The sequence below is a fragment of the Petromyzon marinus genome, chromosome 18 (genome assembly GCF_048934315.1).
Source record: "Petromyzon marinus isolate PM22_M1 ecotype Great Lakes invasive population chromosome 18, UKy_Petmar_22M1.pri1.0, whole genome shotgun sequence".
NCBI classification, from domain to species: domain Eukaryota; kingdom Metazoa; phylum Chordata; class Hyperoartia; order Petromyzontiformes; family Petromyzontidae; genus Petromyzon; species Petromyzon marinus.
This window is the reverse complement of record NC_133684.1, coordinates 2,268,552-2,290,434: the sequence shown is the minus strand read 5'-3', so window position 1 is coordinate 2,290,434 and position 21,883 is coordinate 2,268,552. Positions and strand designations below refer to the sequence as shown.

General features: G+C 48.9%; 1 protein-coding gene across 3 annotated transcripts; it reads left to right on the top strand.

The window, feature by feature from the left end:
• Nucleotides 1–1,225: 1,225 nt before the first annotated feature.
• Nucleotides 1,226–20,611, top strand: ALKBH8 (alkB homolog 8, tRNA methyltransferase). Of its 3 annotated transcripts, none has more exons than XM_032956468.2 (11): nucleotides 1,226–1,473; nucleotides 2,797–3,037; nucleotides 5,877–6,002; nucleotides 7,937–8,032; nucleotides 8,374–8,478; nucleotides 9,098–9,168; nucleotides 9,622–9,779; nucleotides 11,503–11,654; nucleotides 11,973–12,442; nucleotides 14,123–14,272; nucleotides 14,857–20,611. In XM_032956468.2, exons 1-11 carry the CDS (start codon nucleotides 1,294–1,296, stop codon nucleotides 15,436–15,438), a joined length of 2,331 nt encoding a protein of 776 aa, XP_032812359.2. In that variant the 5' UTR covers nucleotides 1,226–1,293; the 3' UTR covers nucleotides 15,439–20,611. The 3 variants fall into 3 exon arrangements, with proteins under 3 accessions (XP_032812359.2, XP_032812362.2, XP_032812361.2); XM_032956470.2 differs by having other exon boundaries at nucleotides 1,227–1,473; nucleotides 9,622–9,728; XM_032956471.2 differs by lacking the exon at nucleotides 7,937–8,032.
• Nucleotides 20,612–21,883: the final 1,272 nt, after the last annotated feature.

Sequence of the window (21,883 nt, the reverse complement as noted above, 5' to 3'; positions counted from 1 at the left end):
CGCACATCTATCCATTTTGAGCACTTAAAAGATCAACGCGATAAATACAACTCTACAGAATTAGTCTTTAACAAGCCGTGCGTTCACCAGCATGAAGGCTTTTATATACAATTGTAAAAAAAAACATTTTTTTTTACAAATTAATCCTTCTAATGTAGAGTCCTTGAACAAATGTGTCGTTTGCCCTCCACTACACCCACCAAGTCGAGCCCTGCTCGTCTCAGCGAGGTTGTGCGCCGCCTGCCGACCCCGACGCTTCGTAACGAGCAGTTCCTCCCCTTCCGTGGGGGTACTGCAATAACCAGAACACAATCCTCACGTCGTGTTACAACAACCCGAGTTGGCCTTCAACATAGAACAGTTTAAAATCCTATTGTCAACTTACAAAGCAGCGAACCATCTTGCCCCAGCCTACAATCATTGCCATGCTGCAACCTAGAGGTCTGGGGCGTGATGCAAATCTCCGTGCATTCCCAGGTCGACGTTTCGGTCTACGGGTCACCGATATATTTTCCCCGTGCAGCCCCCAGGCTATGGAACGCTCTTCCACGTGACACCAGGAATCTCTCCGAGTCCGTGGACACTTTTAAAATGCGCCTTAAAACCTATTTATACGCTTCCGCTTATTAACATTTGAGTTCATTTAGTAAATGATTCTTTAAGATTTATAGCTTTTTTTATGCAGAGTAGCTGCTGCTGCTGCGTCCTTGTACAGCGCTTTTGAGATCCTTGATGAACATCCGCCGTATGAATGATTATTATTATTGTTGTGTGTGGAGGTGTCCGCTCGTGGCCACGGGATGAAGGTTCGTGCGGATTTCCCATCACTCCTGCGGTCAAATGGGGGAGCAGAAAACTGCAGCGAGTGGCTGTGAGCGAAGTGGAACATCGTCGATTTGAATGCGGATATGATCAGAGAGGGACATTTGTCAGCAATTGATCGTGGTTGTTGGGTCGACCATACTTCACCACGCCAGCCAACGCGGCGGGGCTGCACTGTCACGATGCCCTCTGCTGCCAATCGAGCGCGGCACGAACATTGGGCTCGTGCACGATTACGATTCTCATTGGGCGTGCGAACTTAAATTAGAATCGACTCAACTCGCTGTACCTCTGAACACGGTAAGCGGACTCGACAAATCGATTCGGACTGCGAGGATCGACTCTCGCGACGCTAGGCGGGGGTCAGCGGGGGGGAGGGGTGGAAGTTTACGTTGGAATCGATTCCTGCGTTACAATACGAATCGATCCTCCCACAGAGCCATCGTCAGGGCCACGTGGAACGGTGCTGCGATGGAGGCGGCGGCGGCGCCTCCGAGTCCCCGGGGACGCGCAGAGGGAGCGGGGCACGAGCGAGGGGGGAGGAAGGTCCGCGAGACGAAGGCCGACAGGAAGGGGGAGAGGCGGCGGCGCAAGGCTCACCTCACGCTGCTGAGGCTGGACGGCGTCCAGACCGTAGACCACGCCACGCAGGTCTGACGAGACGGACTCATCAGCTAGGGTTATATTTATCTGCACGTCGTGCCGTCGTTACGCTACACGAATGCTCAGAGCTACTGTACGAGGGAAATATAAACTCGCGGGACGCACGCGCAAGGCTTCCAGGGAGGCTCCCGAACGAGGCGGCCGTGTCAGGGTCCGTGTGGAGGGCGGCGCGCGGACCCCGCGGGACTCGAATTCGCCGCCCTCTGAGCCAAACAAGCTGGGGGCAGTCACTCCACGTGATAAATAAAACAAAGCAATAACCCTTGGGCTACTAATGATCTCGAAGCGACACGTCGGAGAGATAGAGCGGGTAGGGGGACCCCCCCCCCTATCTAGGAGTGCCAATAGGATTTGTCCCGACTCAACGCGCAGTGCGGCTGACGATGAGACACTGGATGTCGAAACCAAATGCGTTGTGCATGCGTTATGGCTTGGAAGTCGTGGATTAATTCAGCGGTGGGATAGCCCCAGTCAAATCGGGGTTATTTACACACACACATATTTCCATGACCAAATTGAACCCATTTACAACTTGTAATGTTAATTTTTGACTTGTAACTGCATGCATTCATATGCTATGGTTTCGGTAAAGTCACGTAGATAGAAAAAATAATAATGAACAAATAATAAAAATGAAAACAAAGTGAATAAAAATAATATAAATTTGACGTTTCGATCGCAACACAAGCGGTCGTCATGATCACCTGTTCCTGATTATGGCCGCTTGTGTTGCGATCGAAACGTCGTGATATTTTTTATTATTTTCACTTTATTTTCATTTTTACTATTTTATTTTTTCGATCTACGTGACTTTACCGAAAGAACCATATAATCTGAACTTGTAATGTTACTTAACCTTTGGAGTGCGATATTAATGTTATACATTTGTTTCCATGCCCACCCCCAAAAAATCATGCGCAGCACATCGTACATTTGAACACATTCTGTCAAGGACGGAGAAGCTCGCCGTTCAGCCCCCACCGTCCACACCATATTTAAAATAACCTGTGACACGAATCGACAAGGAGTGGGGCCACGCGTGCCGCAGTGCTGGTCGAAATTTGATCGATTTCTCAAACTTCATCGGCAGAGCCGCGTAAAATCCATCACCCCCCCCCACTGCCCTCTCCCACACGCAGGTTTGGGTTCCGCTTTCACCTTTTGCCACACAGGGGTACATCTGCCACGGGGGTGTCCCCCCTGCCGAAGGGCACCCACGGGGAGAAGGTAGTGCTAGGGGAGGCGCGTTATACAAACATGCAAATGTGACGCATGGTATCTGTGCGGCGCTCTTCCACACACACCGGGCAGCACCTGTTGATCGCCAACGGGGGCCTGGGGAACGGCGTGGCCCGCACGACGCTGCTGGAGCTGATGGGCGCGCAGGGCCACCTGGAGGCGCTGGAGACGCCGCGGGGGCGGCCGTACGCCTTCGCCTCCTTCTCCCGCGTGCACGAGGCGGAGGGGGCACGGCGCAAGCTCGACGGCTGCTCGGTCTCGTCGGCCGTCGCGACCACCCCCGTCACACTCCACCTGTGCCACGTGGAGAGAGGTGGGTTTGCATAGCCGTCGACCCACACGGTTTAAACCCCGTTTTCTTGCACGGGGGAAATTTGAGTTCTCGGGTCCGTACGGCGTACAGCCGTTTCAGTGCGGGACTTTGTAGGATGAACGTTGAGATTCATCGGGGGCACGGGGTGACCAATAAGGTCTGAGTTGGTCTGTAATAAGCTAGGCACTGATAAGGGGTTGACAGATATGGGGTTGATTCCTAGCATTCAGCATCGTCATCCACCATGATCAGTCCACAGCTGAATGGAAGACTTAAGTCGTCTCACCATCTAAATTAAAGTTTTTTTTTTAACCAGATAATGTCCACCAAGCTATTCATTATTTTTTCAGAAGCGACCTAACCCAACGACGTGGCTTATCACGTGGGAATTTATAGCAGTTGCCAGAACGCATGCTTCTAAATATGGAGGGGAAACCCAAAGGATCTGGAGAAAATTTCACGCGACCATGGGGAGAACATGCAAACTCCAAATAGGCCACCAGGGTTGGAATATAACCCACGGCCTTGCGCATACCAGGCAAGGGAGTTAACATCTCACCACCACGGTGTAATATTCCACCATGAGCCAAGGTCACTGCTTAATTTCCATGGTGGAGGTCCTCTCAAGCACATTCTAACCGTCGCTGCCACTATTATCCTTTACCACTGGCAATCATCCATTCGAATGACACGTCCTCCCTAAGCCCATATTTTTGTTCTTTAAAAAATCAAGATTAGGTTCTCATCCAGTCATCATATACAACCTTAGCCCCACCACAGGGTCCAAACCATAACTCATATGTTTACTTCATACTCACACCAATTGTATGGAGTCTAAATGGTAACCCTAATGACCATGGAATGGGCGTTGAGGCATAGGGTAATCGTTTGGTGCACAGGGGTTTGAAAGTTATAGCAAAAAAGCAAAAGCAACTGGATAAAATTGGCTATTAGTTAGACAGAGATAAACACCTATTGCAGATATTCAGTAAAGTAAATATATTGGCAGCCAACAGAACATTTCAGAGAAGATACTCACAGAGGATCTGGAGCCATCAAATCAGCTTGTATGCAGGTGGATTATTACAATGCAGGACAAAGATATTGGCTTGGGGAGGTCATCCTACAGAGGATTGATTTTTGTTGACAAATGGAGACATTTGAAAAAGCTTTTTAGTGTGAAATAAAGATAAGTGACTTTATTCAAGCTAAAAGTTCAGTTGTGAATGTTAGCGTTTGCACAACTCAGAATGTTTGGCTTCCTCACATGCTACTGTAGCGATGTTGATGGGCTGTGTACACTTACCTGCAGGGGCAGTCGTTATATCCCTAGCCCGAAAGCAGGAGGGGGCTGCGGGGTGTCCTGGGATCCCCCGGAGCCCCCTCTGGAATTCTGGAAGGTAGGCGGAGCCAGGGCTGACGCACCGGTGCTGGGTATAAAAGCCAGACCCTGGGAAGGGTCCGGGGCCAGTCCAAGACAGAAGACCAGCTAGTTAGTACCCTGGGACCCCTAGCCCTGCTGCCCTTGTAAGGGCCGGGACTGTGTGGCCCAGTAGTGAGACCCTGGGAACCCCCGGCCCAACGTCCTTGTACAGGCCGGGTCCGAGTGGGCCAGTGGTCGGAAACCGCACCTTGGCTGGGTCGGGTCAGTGCAGCCTCCCTGAGGGCACCCGTAGCCGGAGGACCCAGAGCTGTAGCCCCGTGCCAGGGCACGTTAGCGCCGAGGCAGAACCTCCCTCCCCAGGCAGTAGTTAGAGGGGCCGTTGCCCTGTGTGAGACTGGGACTGTACTGCCGAGTATTTGTATTGAATGAAGTGTCGCCTTTAAAGATCCGTCTCCGACGTCACTAGAGCCCACTACACTACCCTGGGACGAGGTTGTTCTTAGCCAGTGACATTGCAGCACCCCACTAATGTTTGGTGTCGTTTCTATCATGGAACTTGGAGCTCATCCTCTAGTCCTTATCCTTCAACCCCATCTCACCCATTCTCCAAACGACTTGGATATGTCATTAGACCTCCTTTGCCAGTACCAAAATATAATAATAGGGTTTTTCCCCTTTTTTCTGGCAACAAAAGTGAATCCTTTTTACAAGGATTCATGTCTGCATTAACTACAATACCTGCAGTCAAAATGCAAACAAAAAAACACTGATAATATATGCATTGTCCTTGAAACTGATTGGTCCACACCAAGGGACGGCTTTCTTTTGAGCCTCGACCCAATTGGTGCTCGACCAGATGACGCCAAAAGGCATACAGCTCAAAGGCAATGCACTATCAAAGTAATGAGGGCTCGGGGTGAGCATCTACATCATTAGATCTCCTTTGCCAGTACCAAAATATAATAATAGGGTTTTTCCCCTTTTTTCTGGCAACAAAACTGAAACCTTTTTACAAGGATTCATGTCTGCAATAACCACAATACCTGCAGTCAAAATGCAAAACCCTATTATATTTTGGTACTGGCAAAGGAGGTCTAATGATGTAGATGCTCACCCCGAGCCCTCATTACTTTGATAATGCATTGTCTTTGAGCTGTACACCTTTTGGCGTCATCTGGTCGAGCACCAATTGGGTCGAGGCTCAAAAGAAAGCCGTCCCTTGGTGTGGACCAATCAGTTTCAAGGACAATGCATATATTATCATAGTATGTTTTTTGTTTGCATTTTGACTGCAGTTATTGTGGTTAATGCAGACATGAATCCATGTAAAAAGGTTTCAGTTTTGTTGCCAGAAAAAAGGGGAAAAACCCTATTATTAAACTTGGATATGGTTTTATTTTTGCTCAAGTGCGATGAATTAGATGCACGTTAAAGAGCATTCTCATCTTGCCTCAGTTCCCATTCAGGAAAGCTGCACAGAGGCCCTGCCACCAGGCCTGAAGCTCATCCCAGACTGCGTTTCATCCGAGTACGAGGACCAGCTGCTGAGCTGCCTTGACTGGAGCAGACAGCAGCCAACAGGTTTGCGACTTGAGGTCTTTACGTGTGGGTTGGAGCGGTTGCACAGCAATTACCAACTTTAGCTCCTGCTCACAGCCAACCATGGCATGTAATATTTCAACTGGCACCAGCCAACGTGGTGAAGTTGCGTCACAAAGATTTGTAGCCGGTAGCCGGCATCATTTGTGACCCAACTTGGTGACATGTGCATGCATGATGGATGGAATCACAATGGCACAATGCTAGCTTTTCACTTGTGAATTGCACATTGTAGGGGTCTATTTTATAGGCAGGCCAATCAGAGTTTAACAGGTAGGAAAGTTTTCCAGCGAGCACAAGAGAATTAAGCCAAACTACTCAGGAGAAATTACACCCGGGCATACTTGCGCCTATGCCCTAGTGTATTTCTGAACCCACACACTTCGAAACAAAGGTTGTCAGCCACCACTAGACACCAGGGCCGTTTGGGAGTCTCCCAGATATGGGAAAGTCCCCTCTAGCTAAAGCAATTAGACAAACTGGGGTTTTACATACACACACAACACAACATTTCACCCCACCCTTAGTTTGACTTGTAGGTTCTGGACATCTGTGTGGAGTCCTAGTGCTCACTTCTCTCCAACCAGAACCCCGACACAAGGGCTTCCACTGGTCACGTGGGCCTCACGCACCACAGCCAGTCCACCAGATGGCGCCCCCCCCTCATCAGAATCCACTGAATGCCAGAAACAAAAACACGACACCATCCAGTAGTAGAGCACACCAATGTTTCACCCCACACAGACAGGTTCCATTTCGAGTTCAGTAGCAGGAATTCCTCCTTGCCACAGGGTAGTACTCGGGCCAGCTTTCTCAACCCTGATCCTACCCTTGATCATACTGCAGTCTTGACGGCCAATAAACCACAGGGAATCGATTACTCCAAGGATCGCGATGTACAGCATGTTAAACTACACTATTGAACCACAGTATAAGATTCTACTCACAGGCTAAAGCTTGGCAGTTCCCAATGGCCTGTTGAGTCAACTCTGCTCACCTTCAGCCCCCACTACTGCAGTGCCACCAAGTGGTTACACAGCATGCCTCCATTCCAGATAATTTGTTGATGTCCCCAGGTCCTCTGCTCAGAGCTCACCTTTTATACCCAGCCACTTGCCAATGGGAGAGCTGCTCCATCCCACATAAATTACAACTTTGCCCACGATTTCAACAAGCAGCTTCTTGATTTGAAAAGCATGCCAAATTGACCAATAGTGAGAAAGCAATTATAATGACCTGCTGGGGGTTGAGTTATTATTCCCGCCACAAGTGCTCGGCCCACGAATCATGAACGAAGTGGTGGTTCTGCTTCTCAATGAGTGGTAATCCACCTCCCCAAACATGCAAGTTAAGCCTATGACAGCCCAGTCACACCTAACTGAACACTGCGCATGCATCTAATCAATAGTTGTTCCAAGCACGAGATAATGCTCAATCATTGCAGCCATCCCAGTGTCAGCATGAATGAAAACCTAACTTCCCTTGCAGTAGTTGCCGCGTGCCACGTCACAGAAGTACGGTCAAATCACGATCATGGCGTGAGGATGCCATATCCACGCAGCGGCTTTTGGCTAGCCATCGAACAAAGCCGCATCGCGTGCTTTCAGAGGTCGTCTGGAACACTCTTCCTCCCGATATTAGGAAGCCACCGGAGCTTTGCACTTTTAAATCTTGACTGAAAACTAATTTCTCTACAACCGCTTTTTGTGTTTAGTTTGTTGCTCATCCCTGCACCTCCGATTAGCACGGTTGGCTACGTATGGTGCGAAAGAAGTTAAGCATACATAAAAAAAATGGGCCATTTAATTTTAGTGTAGTTGTTACAAAAGTAGCGTATGTGAATCCAGTGCGACACTGAATTTATTAAAAAAAAAATTAACATTTGTTTTCCTCTTGTTTATGTGTGGCTTGTTCAGCCCAGCAGTCTCTTAAGCATAGGTGCGTCCAGCACTTTGGATATGAATTCCGCTACGATAACAACAATGTTGACAAGGATAAGCCGCTGGATAGAGGTGAGGATCCTCTTAATTTCGGGGGGTGGGGGGGGGAATTCACCAGCTCATAATTTACAGACAGATTTGTGAAATGACCTGCTTGTTGTGTGTCGCAGGTTGTTGTTAAGATAGAGCGTAAATATTTAACCTGTTGGAGTCTTTCGTCATTGTAGGCTAGTGTTTACAAACGTGTCAAAAGTATTGGTGTTGAAAACATTGCCTAACTCACATTGTCAAAAGTCACAGTCTGCTGCCTACCCTCACCGCCTCCCCTAGAGCATTGCTGTATAATATGCTTTTCAGCCAAATGGCAGTCTATTTAATGATGATGCTGAAGTATGTTCGTTCTTTGTCCCCAGGTGTTCCAACTATGTGTGATGAACTCGTTGACAAGTGCCTATCGGCCGGTTACATTCAGCATCGGCCCAATCAGCTGACAGTAAACCAGTACCAGCCCGGTCAAGGTTTGTGTCTAACTATTAACACTACCCATCGTAATTCAATCTTAACATTAATATGCAGTCCTGGATGAAGGATTCCCACATGTAACTTTGGACATGGGGATCATTTGCAATATACTTCATGCGAGTCGCTATGGGTTGGTGAAGGGGAGGTGTGTGATGGTGAGGTGTTGCTCGTGATATGATCCCACGTTTCCAGGTTCATAGCGCAGTGCACTAATCACTGTGCCACCGCTCCGCCCCACCGATAGTAATATCGGTACCATACATACATTCATTCAACTGCCCTGTTATCAGTGGAAAGTATATAATATACATTTAGAATAAAAAATAATTTTAGACCGTAATAGTTATCACTTTATGTAGCGTCATGCATGCAAATTGCATTTCGAAACGTTGGATATCTGCATCTAGACCAGATTAACTTTAAATATGGCACGAGAAATGCCACAGAGGAACAAAACATAAATGAGATGAAGGCTACGGACACAAACACAACACGGAGCAGGCGGTGTGACTACTCATGCCAGTATTTACGTCTCACTATTTGGTGTGGTAAAGCACACTCCTTTTAAATGCTTCGCTTGAATGTTTGCGTTATTGTTTTGTTCACCCCATGCAGGGATCCCCCCGCACATTGACACACATTCTGCCTTTGAGGACGGCATCATGTCTCTGAGCCTGGGAGCCTCGGTAAGACTTGGCACAAATCAAACGCCACTCAAGTACATCAATATATTTTCAGGGAATTAGCATCACAGGCATTCATCATTTAAAAAGAAAATAACTAACAATATTTATCATTTACAGCCTGTCATCGAATGGCTTAAAGCCTTCTCTCACCATATCAGTTATGGGAGGGCTGTTTGATGAAACCGCACTGTGCAGGGCAGCGTGGGATGGTGAAAGTGGGGTTGGGCCCATTTCTGGTTCGGATATCACTCGCCACCGATGTGATCTGTGGTCCAGAATCGAACTCAGGTGGTCGGGTTCACAGTGCAGTATATGAATCACCGCACCGCATCTATTCTGATACAATATCCAACAATCCATTGGAAGAAACTCTCTCGTCGTGCTATGCCGCCGTTGTGACTCGTGACGAAAGACCGCCGTGTTGTTCCCCGGTAACCCGTGACCGCGCCGCAGACGGTGATGGAGTTCCGGCACCCCGATGGCAGCCACGCTTCTGTGCTGCTTCCTCGCCGCAGCCTGCTGGTGATGGCGGGCGAGTCGCGCTACCTCTGGAGCCACGGGTACCACCCTCCGCGCCACCAAGTCCACGCCGGCTCGCATTCGAACCCTGGGTTACGTGTCGCCCGCCTGGCCGTGGCACTGGCCACTCAGCACAGGCCGCAGCTCCAGGAAGCGATGGATTCTCTTGTTAATGCTGCTGTGCAGTAGCAGATCATCATAATCAGAATATTTATACTGGGGGAATTTTCACAGATCTCCAGTCGGAACGGGTTAGAACGTTACAACAACAAACAAGACATAAACACGATAGGAGTGCAAAGTATAGGAAAGATATGCAAATAAAACTGAAACATTTTCATCTTACCAGGTATAGCCCACTGAGGTATTAGCTAATTTTTAAGAGTGGCTTATCACATGTGGCTTATCAAAGTGGTTTTTCACGTGGAAATTTATAGCAGCAAAATAATCTCAATGATGTAAATGCATGTTACTAAATGTGGAGGAAAAAACTGGAGGATCCGGAGAAAATTCACGTGACCACGGGGAGAACATGTTACAAGCTCCAAACATACAGGCGTCAGAGTTGGGATCGAACCCACAACCTCCGGATGTCCTGGTCGCTCTGCAGCACACAAAACCGTAACAATTCACTCACCTCTTGTCCATCGACGATGTTATGAATTCGAGGACATGAGTGGAATCTTGTTTGTAGGTATCATATAATAATTTTTACTTCTTTTCTGCCTCCTTTATACAATTGTGCTTGCTCCATTAGCCTAAATGTAACGAACTTATCATTTGCACAGAAATTTCCATCAATCATAGATTCTCGCTCGCGTGATTTTCCGAATGTGAACGCAGAGATCGATTTTAATCGATGCACCATTACATGCTTACTCAAAGAGTAATATTTCACTCTCAAGAGAAGATGCTTGCAAAGCTTAGACAAAGTGAACCATCGACCTAAAGCTGGGTTTGCTTGTTGAATTATGAAGCTTCCCAAAAGGGAATTCCTGCCTCAATAGCTGAACATGCTTCTTTGACAGCAAAGCCACTCCATCAGTTTGTGCTAATCGTTACAATCCACAGATGCTATTCAAGAGCAAAGAGAGTGAGACTTGATTGATAAAGTTACAATGTCTAGGAGACCATTAAATCTTGAACTGCTTTACAATTCGATGTTCACAATTTGTTCCCATGTTTTGATTGAAGAATCTATTCTTTTTTAACTTTGCAGTTGTCAGCGGCAGAAGTCACAAATAAATTACGTACTAGATGAAGAAATCCGAATAGTTTCTTACACGTATGGTTCAATACACGTGTAAAAATGTACTACACGATGCACTTTTACACCTGTAGAGATAATGAACACTCGGTCCTCAAAATACTGGACTTATATTCAGGGGTGGGCTGCCCAAACACATCTGCTATCTTCATGAAACCGTTTGTTTTTCCACGAGGACCAAGTTTAGCACGCTAATAGCTTGTACGTCTTATTTCTCCGTTTTTTTTCTTATATATAAAAATATATATTTAAAAAAGTTAATTTAAAGCAATTCTGGAATGCATAAGCAAATGCTTGCAGCTATTTTCACTTCTTAAACATTTTTCTTTGGGTAACCCAAAACCTCCCGCTTATATGCCAGACAGCATCGGCGCGCATCATTTGGCAGACGCGCTGCAACTTGACAGGGAGGGGGGGAGGAGGGCGCCGCTCGGCGTGCGTGCGTGGGTTACGGCAGAGCAGCGACACCTTGTGTGTGCCGCGGTGGGCTTCCGGCACGCGCGGCGCGCCTCCGCCTGTGACATCCCCGCCGCCTTTACCTTTCGCAGCATCACGCCCCGCAAGTTCGACGTGGTGCCGGCGCCGCCGCCGCCGCCGCCCGGGGATGGCGCGGAGGGGCCGCAGGGCCCCACGCTGGCCCAGCGTGGGGTGCGGACGTCTTTCACGTTCCGCACCGTCCGGAGGGAGCCGTGCCGCTGCCGTGAGCTTCGTCTTATTTAGGCATTCATCTCCAACTGGATGTTTTTTTTTCCAGGTCGCCGCTAGACTAGTGTGGGAACATGACTGGTACCCATAGTCGTCGAGTGGCGTGCCGGGCGTGGCCATATTTTTCCTGGTCGCAGACCAGCATGGACCAGACAAAAATTAAGCATTTGATGAATTTTGTGCATTGTTTCACTGCTACTTGGTTATCCCTAAGTGTAAATTGGAACAGAGTTTTATCTGCATGATCTTTTCAGTGTAAATTGCTGCCAGGACAAAAAAGTAAATATAATAATTTTTCTCTTCACTACCTTAGGTTACCCTTCGGTCTGCGACAGCCAAGCTGGACAACAGAACCTGCAAACTCCCTCCTCGCGCAGTCCTATCAACGAACCGCTGCCCAGCACCGCAGGCTTGACCACCTCCAGCGCGACACACTTGGGCCCCTCGGAAGAGAGCCGCGGACCCGACCGGGTGTCGCGAGCGGTCGCGACTGAGCGCGTACAGGTGGCGGCGTTCTCGCATCCTGGCCGCTCGGTAGACGCGGAGGACGACGACGACGACGACGAGGAGGAGGAGGAGGAGGAGGGCGACGCGGCGCAGCGGCTGGAGACGGAGCACGTGCACCGCGTGTACGAGCAGATCGCGGACCACTTCAGCAGCACCCGCCACTCGCCCTGGCCTCGCGTCGCCGCCTTCGTGCGCGGCCTGCGGCCCGGCGCGCTCGTCTGCGACGTCGGCTGCGGCAACGGGAAGTACCTGGGCCTCGCCGAGGGATCGTACGTGGTGAGTCCGTCGTGGCGTGACCGGGGCAGGTGTGGGGAACTCGCCGGTCACCCGCCGGACACGGCCCCCCTCGACTTGGGTTCACGCGGCCCGCGGCCACGCAACGCTTGCCGCTTCGAACGGTCCCACAGACTAGATTTATACCTCGCTTCAAGCGTCTTAAATGCACCGATTGGGTACTGGAGGGGGATGGATGCTGCCGTGCTTCAACGGTTATCACACTGGACTCGCAATTCAGAGGTCGCTGGTTGGATCTCCCATTGTGGCAGTTGTAACAATTCGCAAGTTTATTAAATCCCCCCCCCCCCCCCCCCTGCTGTGTCCACCCAGCAGTGTGAGTACACCACACTCAGTTGGCAGGAAGCCTACCGCTACGATACGGCCCATAAGCGATATTTATCCCACACTCCAAGCATCTCGGCGGCACTAATCGGGCACTACAGGTGTGGGAACATTTTTGATTTGGCAACAACACCGCGTTAATAATTTTAGCTCACGCTCAGGTACTTCTGTCACTGGCAGGGCCTCTGTATGCCTGGTCGACGCGCACATTGTTTTTCCAGCTATTGGATGAAGCTCGGTTGTGTTAATGCGGTCCGCTGTAACGGATTTGAAAGCGGTAGTCGAGCACTAGTCCGGAAAACGTCCCCCAGCCTTGCTTTAGTGCGCGACCTGAGCACCCTCAGAAGGATTGGTGAGCAAGTTGGGAGATGTCCCAGTTGTGCTCAGTTTCAGAGTTTCTCTTTTTTTCACCGATGCTTCACATTGAGTGTCGAGGTGGAGCTGGTTTGTAGGGGTTTTTTTGAAGGAGTAGTCCTGAATGGCTTTAATGACAATGGATTATCGTCTGTGCAATGAAAATTGTTTGGCGACGTGTGGGGTAGACAACTGCTGATTAAAGGAGTGAACTTGCACTGAATGCAGGACAATCGCACAACTGTAGAACTGTACATGCATGCCTTGCCTGATTTATTATCCCACCTCGTACAAATTTGTTCTCAGGAAATCTGCTTCTGTTTCTGTCCACTTTTAGGGTTGTAATTCAACTCCTGCACCGATTGGGATTAAACGTTGTTCGATTGGAAAGTTCGGCATGGTTATGTCATTTGTGGTTGACAATATAACCTTGTGTCATATCCAAGATTGAGTCATTGTGTGACAGTGTAGCGGTGTCAATATTACACGTCCAGCCTATTTGTCAGTCAACTGCTGGATGAGTGCCCTTGTAATGGCTTTCCTTGCCATATTACAGCGCTATAGAAGTTGTCATTATTATTATAGGGTTCTTTAATCATACTTCACCACACCGGTAAGCACAGGTTGTTGAATGCAGGGAGCATAGACTTGAAAAATAATGTACAAAAAATGTATAATCAATTCTTGAATTTGTATGTGTGGGTTTTTTTTAAAATTTTATTTCATCCTGCGTGTGGGCGTATTAATGTTGTCGTCACCTGCGTGTGTGTGCACGTGGGTGCTTGAATGTTGTACTGTCTCCTTGGTGCTTAAGTGCATATTTTTACAATGTCACCTACGGTGTGCATGCATATGTGTGCTTGTGTTCTCGGTGCTTTCCTTGATAGCTGCTCGCTCACAGCACTTGCCCCCACAGTCCGTTAACCCCATGCCGGGGATCTTTGTCTTCGTTCTCTTTGTCCGTCGCCGACCGCCCGTGCTCAGTTTGGCTGCGACCGCAGCGCCGGGCTGGTGGGGATCTGCGAGCAGCGCGGCTTCCAGGCGCTGGTGTGCGACGCCCTCGCCTTGCCCGTCCGCACGGGGGCGTGCGACGCCTGCCTCTCCATCGCCATCATCCACCACCTCTCCACGGAGGTGCGCGCCACAGCGCCGACGCTCATCCGTCGCGCACCTCGGAAGGAGACGAGACACCGCTAATACGCATGGCGATCGACGCCGGGTCTCTTGTCATTTATCAACGGGAGTAGCTGTTAGGGTTGTTGTTAATAAACGACCACCCGCTGTGTGGCTGGCTGTAGACACCTGTTTTATTGTGATTGGTAAACAATCACGTTTTTGTTTTATTTTGGACTGTTAATATATTTACCGTTTGATTTTTAATGATGTGCGTGGAGCAGTGCCAATAATCTGGGCAATCTTTATAATTGTGGGGAGCGGTGACCAGTGGTTTGCGCAATGCACTATATGTTTCCTTGATTACCTGAATTAATATTCCTGGTCACTTTCTGCTCAAGTAGCAAGTGGCATCTGAAGCTGTTTATGGGCTTTCGCAGGGTTAACTTGCTTAAACGAGTACCAGGTTCAGTTTGTAAACATCGGCACTGGCTAGATGAAGGGTGTGGTACGGGGTCCACAGTTAATAAATGCTCCATGACATCCCTTGCCTCTGCTCTCTATAGGACTCACCGGGGCGTCTTTGTTGTCATGCCCCTCTGTAGGAGCGAAGACTTAAAGCCTTGCGGGAGCTTCTGCGAATCCTTAGGCCTGGAGGGAGAGCCCTCGTTTACGTGTGGGCGCTGGAGCAGAAGTACCGCCAAGCGCGATCCAAGTACCTCAAGCCCAAGCACGGGGAGATGGTGGGAGGCGGCACTGGGCCGCAGCCTGTGGTTGGAGTCGGGGAGACGGCGGACGACGAGAAAGGGACGAGTTCCACTCCCACAAACGGCGTGAAATCCCCGTGTGATGACGTCGCTGAGTCCAGCCGGCCCGCGGAGCCCGCCCCTGCGCCACCGGAGCCTCGCAGGGCTCCGGGGATGCCGACTCGCGGCCACCTGCCCGTGCACACGAACCGCACGCCCTTCCGCGCGCAGGACGTGCTCGTGCCCTGGCACCACAGGCGGCAGGGCGAGACCCCGGGACAGCCCGAGCGGGCGTGCGAGGAGGCGCCCGTTTACCACCGGTACTACCACGTGTTCCGCGAGGGTGAACTCGAGGCTCTGTGCGCTCGGCTGGACGGCGCGCGAGTGCTGCTGAGCTACTACGATCAGGGAAACTGGTGTGTGGTCGTGGAAAAGTGCTGACATGTGCACAACTTGGTTTTAAATCGCGACGACTGAGCACGGGCCCTAAGCAACCAAGCAACCAAGCAGCCAGCAACAAAGAACGCTCTTGAAGGTGTAATCGATAATAGTTCTACGTTTCTTTAATTGATTAAGGTTATAAGAGCTTTGGGAATAAGACGATGGCAGTTCCAAAGCGGAGCAGCGTGACGAAATAAGCAAAAAGAGAAGCGTCGTAGCCTGCAGCGTGGTGATGGAAGCAGTATGGATCAGACGAACTGTTTAGTAGACCGAGTGGACATTCAGGCGCCACGGTGGCGAGATGTTAACTACCTCACCTGTTATGCAGGAGGTCGTTGGTTCGATCCCGACTGATGCCTGTATATTAGGAGTTTGCATGTTCTCCCCATGGTCACATGGATTTTTCTCCGGGTCCTCTGATTTTTCCCTCCACATTTAGAAAGATGCGTGTAAGAGTCCGTGGCTGCTATAAATGTCCACATGATAAGCCCATTCATTGAGCTATTATTTGTGGTCAGGTCGCTTCTGAAAAAGAGCTACATAGCTCTGTGGGCCTAATCTGGTAAAATAAAAAATAGTTTAGTAATCACCGTAGTAGCAATAAGACTTTCTTCGTTTTCAAATTGCCCTTCATTTAAAAACATCCATCTACATACAGGGATGGTGTGTATACAACTAATGTATCATTGCAATATATAAAATTATTGTGATGTTTTTGAATTGCTGGTATTTAGTTGCTGGTAATTCTCCCCAAAACGCAAGCAGTTTTCTGTTTAACACGTGAGCTTTCGCGACCAATATCCATAATAAAGGTTTTTGTTTGATTAGATCGCGTAAATATAAACGCGTCATTAACCCACGACCATCCGACACGGCCAACTCGTAAGGTTTGTCACGTGAACAAAACGTACTTGAGCACACCGGTGCGTGTGAGAGTAAACCCACAACATTGACAATTTGAGTACGACGTTTCGCTGGTGATTACAACCAGCGTCATCAGGAAATTTGCTGGAATTGTGAAGACCTCCCGTATACATCTTAAATCGGGGAGTAAAGCCTATCGGGCGTGAAGACCAGAGCGGCGGGGGTTAATGTCGTCATTGTGTTCTGCGACCTGATTGGCGAGACGTTCCCCCCCCCCCCCACTGGGTGGCGATTTCGCACGTGAGATGGCAGGCATGGCCAAACACCCACAGGGGGCTGCCTCTCAGTCAGGCGCTTGAATGCGTAAGTTGAATTTCTTTCGCACCGTACGTAGCCAACCGTGCTAATCGGATGTGCCTAAACCTGCGCATCTTCACGCGATTAGGTGTGATTACAATGTATTATTTTGCTTATGATGCACGTGCATGCGTCAAATTATGCGTGCAAGAATTTGTCGTGTTCCAGGGGTGACTCGTAGATCAGAGTGCTCCGCTGGTGAGAATCCTTGGTTTGAATCCAGGCAGCCACCTGTGATCAAACCGGGTCCTCAAGTAAAGCGAGTTGATGGACTCGGCCTGTTCGTCAACGACCGCACGAAAAAACCCATCGTATTTTTACTTGGTCTGACACTTCATTTGTTGTGTCCATCATTCCAGCTTAGATAAATGACGACCATTTTTACGAGCGCAGTGCCGCGCAATGGTGCTTATATCATCAGCTGGGCACGGCACCTCTCTAACAGACGACACTGGATTGGATGAGCGAGGAGGCTTCGTCTGCCCCTTCACCGCAGACGCAGTTCGTGTTCCGAGCCTGGTCGAGACGGCCCCACCTCCCAGGGTTTGCTTTGCAGCGGCTGACACCTGTCCGGAGGCGGTTCAGGCATTGTCAGATTTGCCCGTGGTCTTCCTGATCTTGATCTTCTATTTACATAGCGCCTTCCCATGCCGAGACGTCTGTGAGTTGCAGGGTGGCTGTCCCGTTCATCTCTGAATCTTGGAACGTGCAAGCGGCTCGGCGTTAATCTTATTTAGAGGGACATAGCGCCGTTGTTTCTAAAGACATTGTACTCACCGCAGAGAACTCTAGCGACACAACCGCACGCTACGATAGTTGGCGCTATACTGTGCCACATGCCCTCCCGCATGGCCTTGTGGGAGCCTCGGTACCGATACAGTGATTTATTTCCTTCCGGTTTCGTTTTGATGATGCACATGTACGTCATCGGAACGGAATTGGAAGAAAAACTGATGACTTACACATTCGTTATCGGAACGGGAAAGGGTTAATAGCCACCGATGTTGCTCGCAGTTGTGCGTTCCACTGTCGGAGCCACAAGCTCTCCGGAGATGAGAGGGTCCGTGGTAGTGGTGAAACTACTGTCAATTCCAACTCTTGAGAATGAAAAATATTACATTTTAGAGTGATGTGTGATGCCCATGACTGTCATGTCGCATGGCATGTGGGGAAGTGCTGCTCTACTGTGTTGACCAGAGGTCACTTGAAGGGACCTCAGTGATAACTCTGGCATCTGCTTCCATGGGCTGGGACCTCAGTGATAACTCTGGCATCTGCTTCCATAGGCTGGGACCTCAGTGATAACTCTGGCATCTGCTTCCATAGGCTGGGACCTCGGTGATAACTCTGGTATCTGCTTCCATGGGCTGGGACCTCAGTGATAACTCTGGCATCTGCTTCCATGGCCTGGGACCTCAGTGATAACTCTGGCATCTGCTTCCATGGCCTGAGACCTCGGTGATAACTCTGGCATCTGCTTCCATGGCCTGGGACCTCAGTGATAACTCTGGCATCTGCTTCCATAGGCTGGGACCTCAGTGATAACTCTGGCATCTGCTTCCATGGGCTGGGGCCTCAGTGATTACTCTGGTATCTGCTTCCATAGGCTGGGACCTCAGTGATAACTCTGGTATCTGCTTCCATGGGCTGGGACCTCAGTGATAACTCTGGCATCTGCTTCCATGGCCTGGGACCTCAGTGATAACTCTGGTATCTGCTTCCATGGGCTGGGACCTCAGTGATAACTCTGGTATCTGCTTCCATGGGCTGGGACCTCAGTGATAACTCTGGCATCTGCTTCCATGGCCTGGGACCTCAGTGATAACTCTGGTATCTGCTTCCATAGGCTGGGACCTCAGTGATAACTCTGGCATCTGCTTCCATGGGCTGGGACCTCAGTGATAACTCTGGTATCTGCTTCGATGGGCTGGGACCTCAGTGATAACTCTGGTATCTGCTTCCATGGGCTGGCTTCAAATACAAATTGTACTATTTTTATAGAGCTCCAACTGTATACATCTCATGACGTGAGACACCGCTGGCACGATGAAGGTAAAATTGATTGCCTTCCAAATCATCCGTACGTGTAGCTGGTTCATGGCAGCCCAGCACCTGCTAATAGGTTCTGCATGCACCTCATTGGCCAAAAAATAATGTTCTTCAACTGACAGCGAATTGAGGCAATTCATCAAGTTGAGGAAGAGATTAATCGTTTTTTTTTTCTTGCTAAGGCAGTGTGTTCCATCTGTGCCCGCTGTGGTACATACATTGTAGGGGCTTGCGATAAGGCTGTCATTCAATATTGTGGACCGGATGCAATTCTTTATATATTTTGTAAAGACATTTTTTTCTACTCATTTCACGTCGTTGCTGAAGAAATGTTGGTTCACGAGATTGACACGGTTTTTTGTTATTTTACAATGCAAAGGAATCCAATTAAGCCGACGTTTATGAACCACAGTCGTGCAAGCGAAACGCAACATGTCTGTCAATGCAAAACATTTCCATTCATGAACTATACCCGTCGATCCGTAAAATGACGACTGCGTACCACAGCGGGTGTAAATGTCACGCTCATAATGTATCAAGAGCAAGGGCCGTGGATATGCACGAGGCCGATATTCCAGCACTAGGGTCGAGCGTTCGTGGATCACACACAAAATGTTGTGAAACTCCCTTCTCGTGTGCATTGAGCTCCCATAGTCTGGCCTGCTAGAAGGCAGTAGTACATTAAAGTGCGGACTAAAATCATCTGTCCCGCCTCTATGGGATACGGTGTTGCTCCCTCGCACGAATGGGGTTTCCTCTCGTGTATAAACACTCATTAATTGGCTGAAAACATCGAAATATATCACCGAACCTCCAGTGTGCAGCATTGTGAGATGCAGTGGGCATGAACGACGTCACTGCATAAAACACTCATTGTTACCTGAATTTTTTAAACAATGTGATTGTGATACTGCGTACGTTTATGGAGTCGTGAGAGGAATTGATTAATAATCTGTCTGTGTGTGTGTAGTGGTGCAGGTGATTATGCTTTGGAAGCGGGCAGGCAATTGATGTTGGATGAGAATGGGAGTACTCTAAGTAAGAATACTGCAGGAACGCCGGTAGGTTTACAGTCCTCTGCTGGTTTGAGCGCCTCCCATGCTGCGTGAGTCATGGGGGCTGTTGGACCATTATTCACCAGTGCGTGCGTGTTTGTTAAGATGGGATGGGAGTACAGGGAGACACGAGCATCTATTTTACTCTGTTGGTGCGTCCACCCACTCCCCCCCCCCCCCGCATTTATTTAACTTTCTCTATCGGTGCAATGTCTTGAGATGAAACCGTTTGTAAATACTGCAGTGTTTAACCCGTGCGTCAGAAGATGGCTTGCAAAGATATATTTCACGTCTTTCAAGCGTTCTTTTATTTTTTATCCTCGACACATTGAAAATCGCACTTTCCCAAATGCTCTACTATGAGATTGTCCCGTGATATCAAACCGATAGAAACGTTTTCAGCCGCAGAGCTGAGATTTAACCAAGGCAAAAATCAATCTAAGATGTGTTCTTTGTGTGTGCAGTCATTGGTGACTGAGCTGAGATCATGAACTCGCTACACTGGAGAGCCCAGTTTAATCATGGTTCGCTGCCAAGATTCAAACCCAGGATATGTCATCGGTGCCAGCTCAGTGCTCGAGAGCTTGGAGCCACCTGTTCATGTGTTTGTTTGTTGCGGTTGCACCCGATTCAAGAGCCGAATGGCTCACAGGGCTATACCAAATAAATTGAACTGAACTGAACCTGGCTCCCACATGTTTTATATTAAAATATACTTTTCACATGTAACTCGAATGCTGTCGCCTCTTAATGTATGCACTACGTATGCACGTTGAACTTCTTTCGTACGCATCCCACCGTGCCGTGCTTGAAATACGACTTTAAATAAATGACTGTCGTGCCCCTCATTGTTGTCATTGTCACACGGGCGTGAGTGAATGCATCACGGAGAATACTTGTACTGGGTTTCTGCTCTTGCATGGAAAACGTGTGCACGTTTTGTAGCCTAAGGAGTATGCCGCAGACTTTACTCAGGGGCAATTTCTTACTCGACGGATGATTTATTGACAGTGATACATAAACCTTTATGTGGTGGCAGTCGGCGATGTAGACTTGCACACACCCACAGTGTAATAGGGTAGACGACGTGAAGGTCCTTCCAGAAATGCTAATTTAAAAAAAACCTGTTATTTTAAAACTTTTTTTTCAGAAATGCATGTTGTGCATCGATTCTGAAAGTGGATAGTCCAAGCAATGTTTTTTCTGACATTTTTTCGGAGAGTGTGGTTACTCTTCGGAGGAAAACCTCCCCCCACACACATATCCTGTTCGAACCGAAAATGTATTTGCTTGGAGTAAAATGCGTAGTAAAATGACACACTTTAATTGTTGAACAAAATACAGGGGGGGAAATCGTCCAAATGTTTATTGTTAAAGCCTCCATCTATGTACGAGGGCAGTGCGCATGAAATGCACTCTTAAAATAAATATGATTAAATAATACAGCGCATGCGAACATTCATAATATATTTAAAAATTACAGTTGCATTCCGATGTTGTTTAGAAATAGTTGTGCAGAGTTGCTGCTTATGCCCGCCCCTCCCTCGCTCCCCCCCACCACCACAACAACCACCACCACAACCACCACCACAACCACCACCACAGCCACCACAACCACCACAACCACCACAACCACCACAATGTAAGCGCAGTGTTCTCGGGGACCTGATTGGCTTCTCGTTGTGGTCCCCCACTGGGTGGCGCTTGTGCACTTGTGGGATGGCAGCGTGGCCAGCAACTTCCTCTAGCGGCTGTCTCCCGGTCGTGTTGGCTGTACGTATGTCTGGAGAGACAGGGACTCCTCGACTTACGAACGAGTTAGGTTCCAGAGGTCTGTTCGCAAAGTCGATTTGTCCGTAAGTTCAACTTTACTCCCGTCGATTACAAACATGTTGTACGGCATGTACAATATAAACGGAATGGATTTAAAAGTTGGAAATGTCCTATAGATGTAGATGCCACTGGTTCTTCATGTTCTGCAGATGTAGATGCCACCACCGCCATCTATTGCGCGGCGATTGAACTTACGGCTTTCGGTCCGAACAGCCAACTGGACATACGGACGGGTTTGTTCGTATCTCTGAAAGTTCGTAAGTCGAATGTTCGTAAGTGGAGGAGTC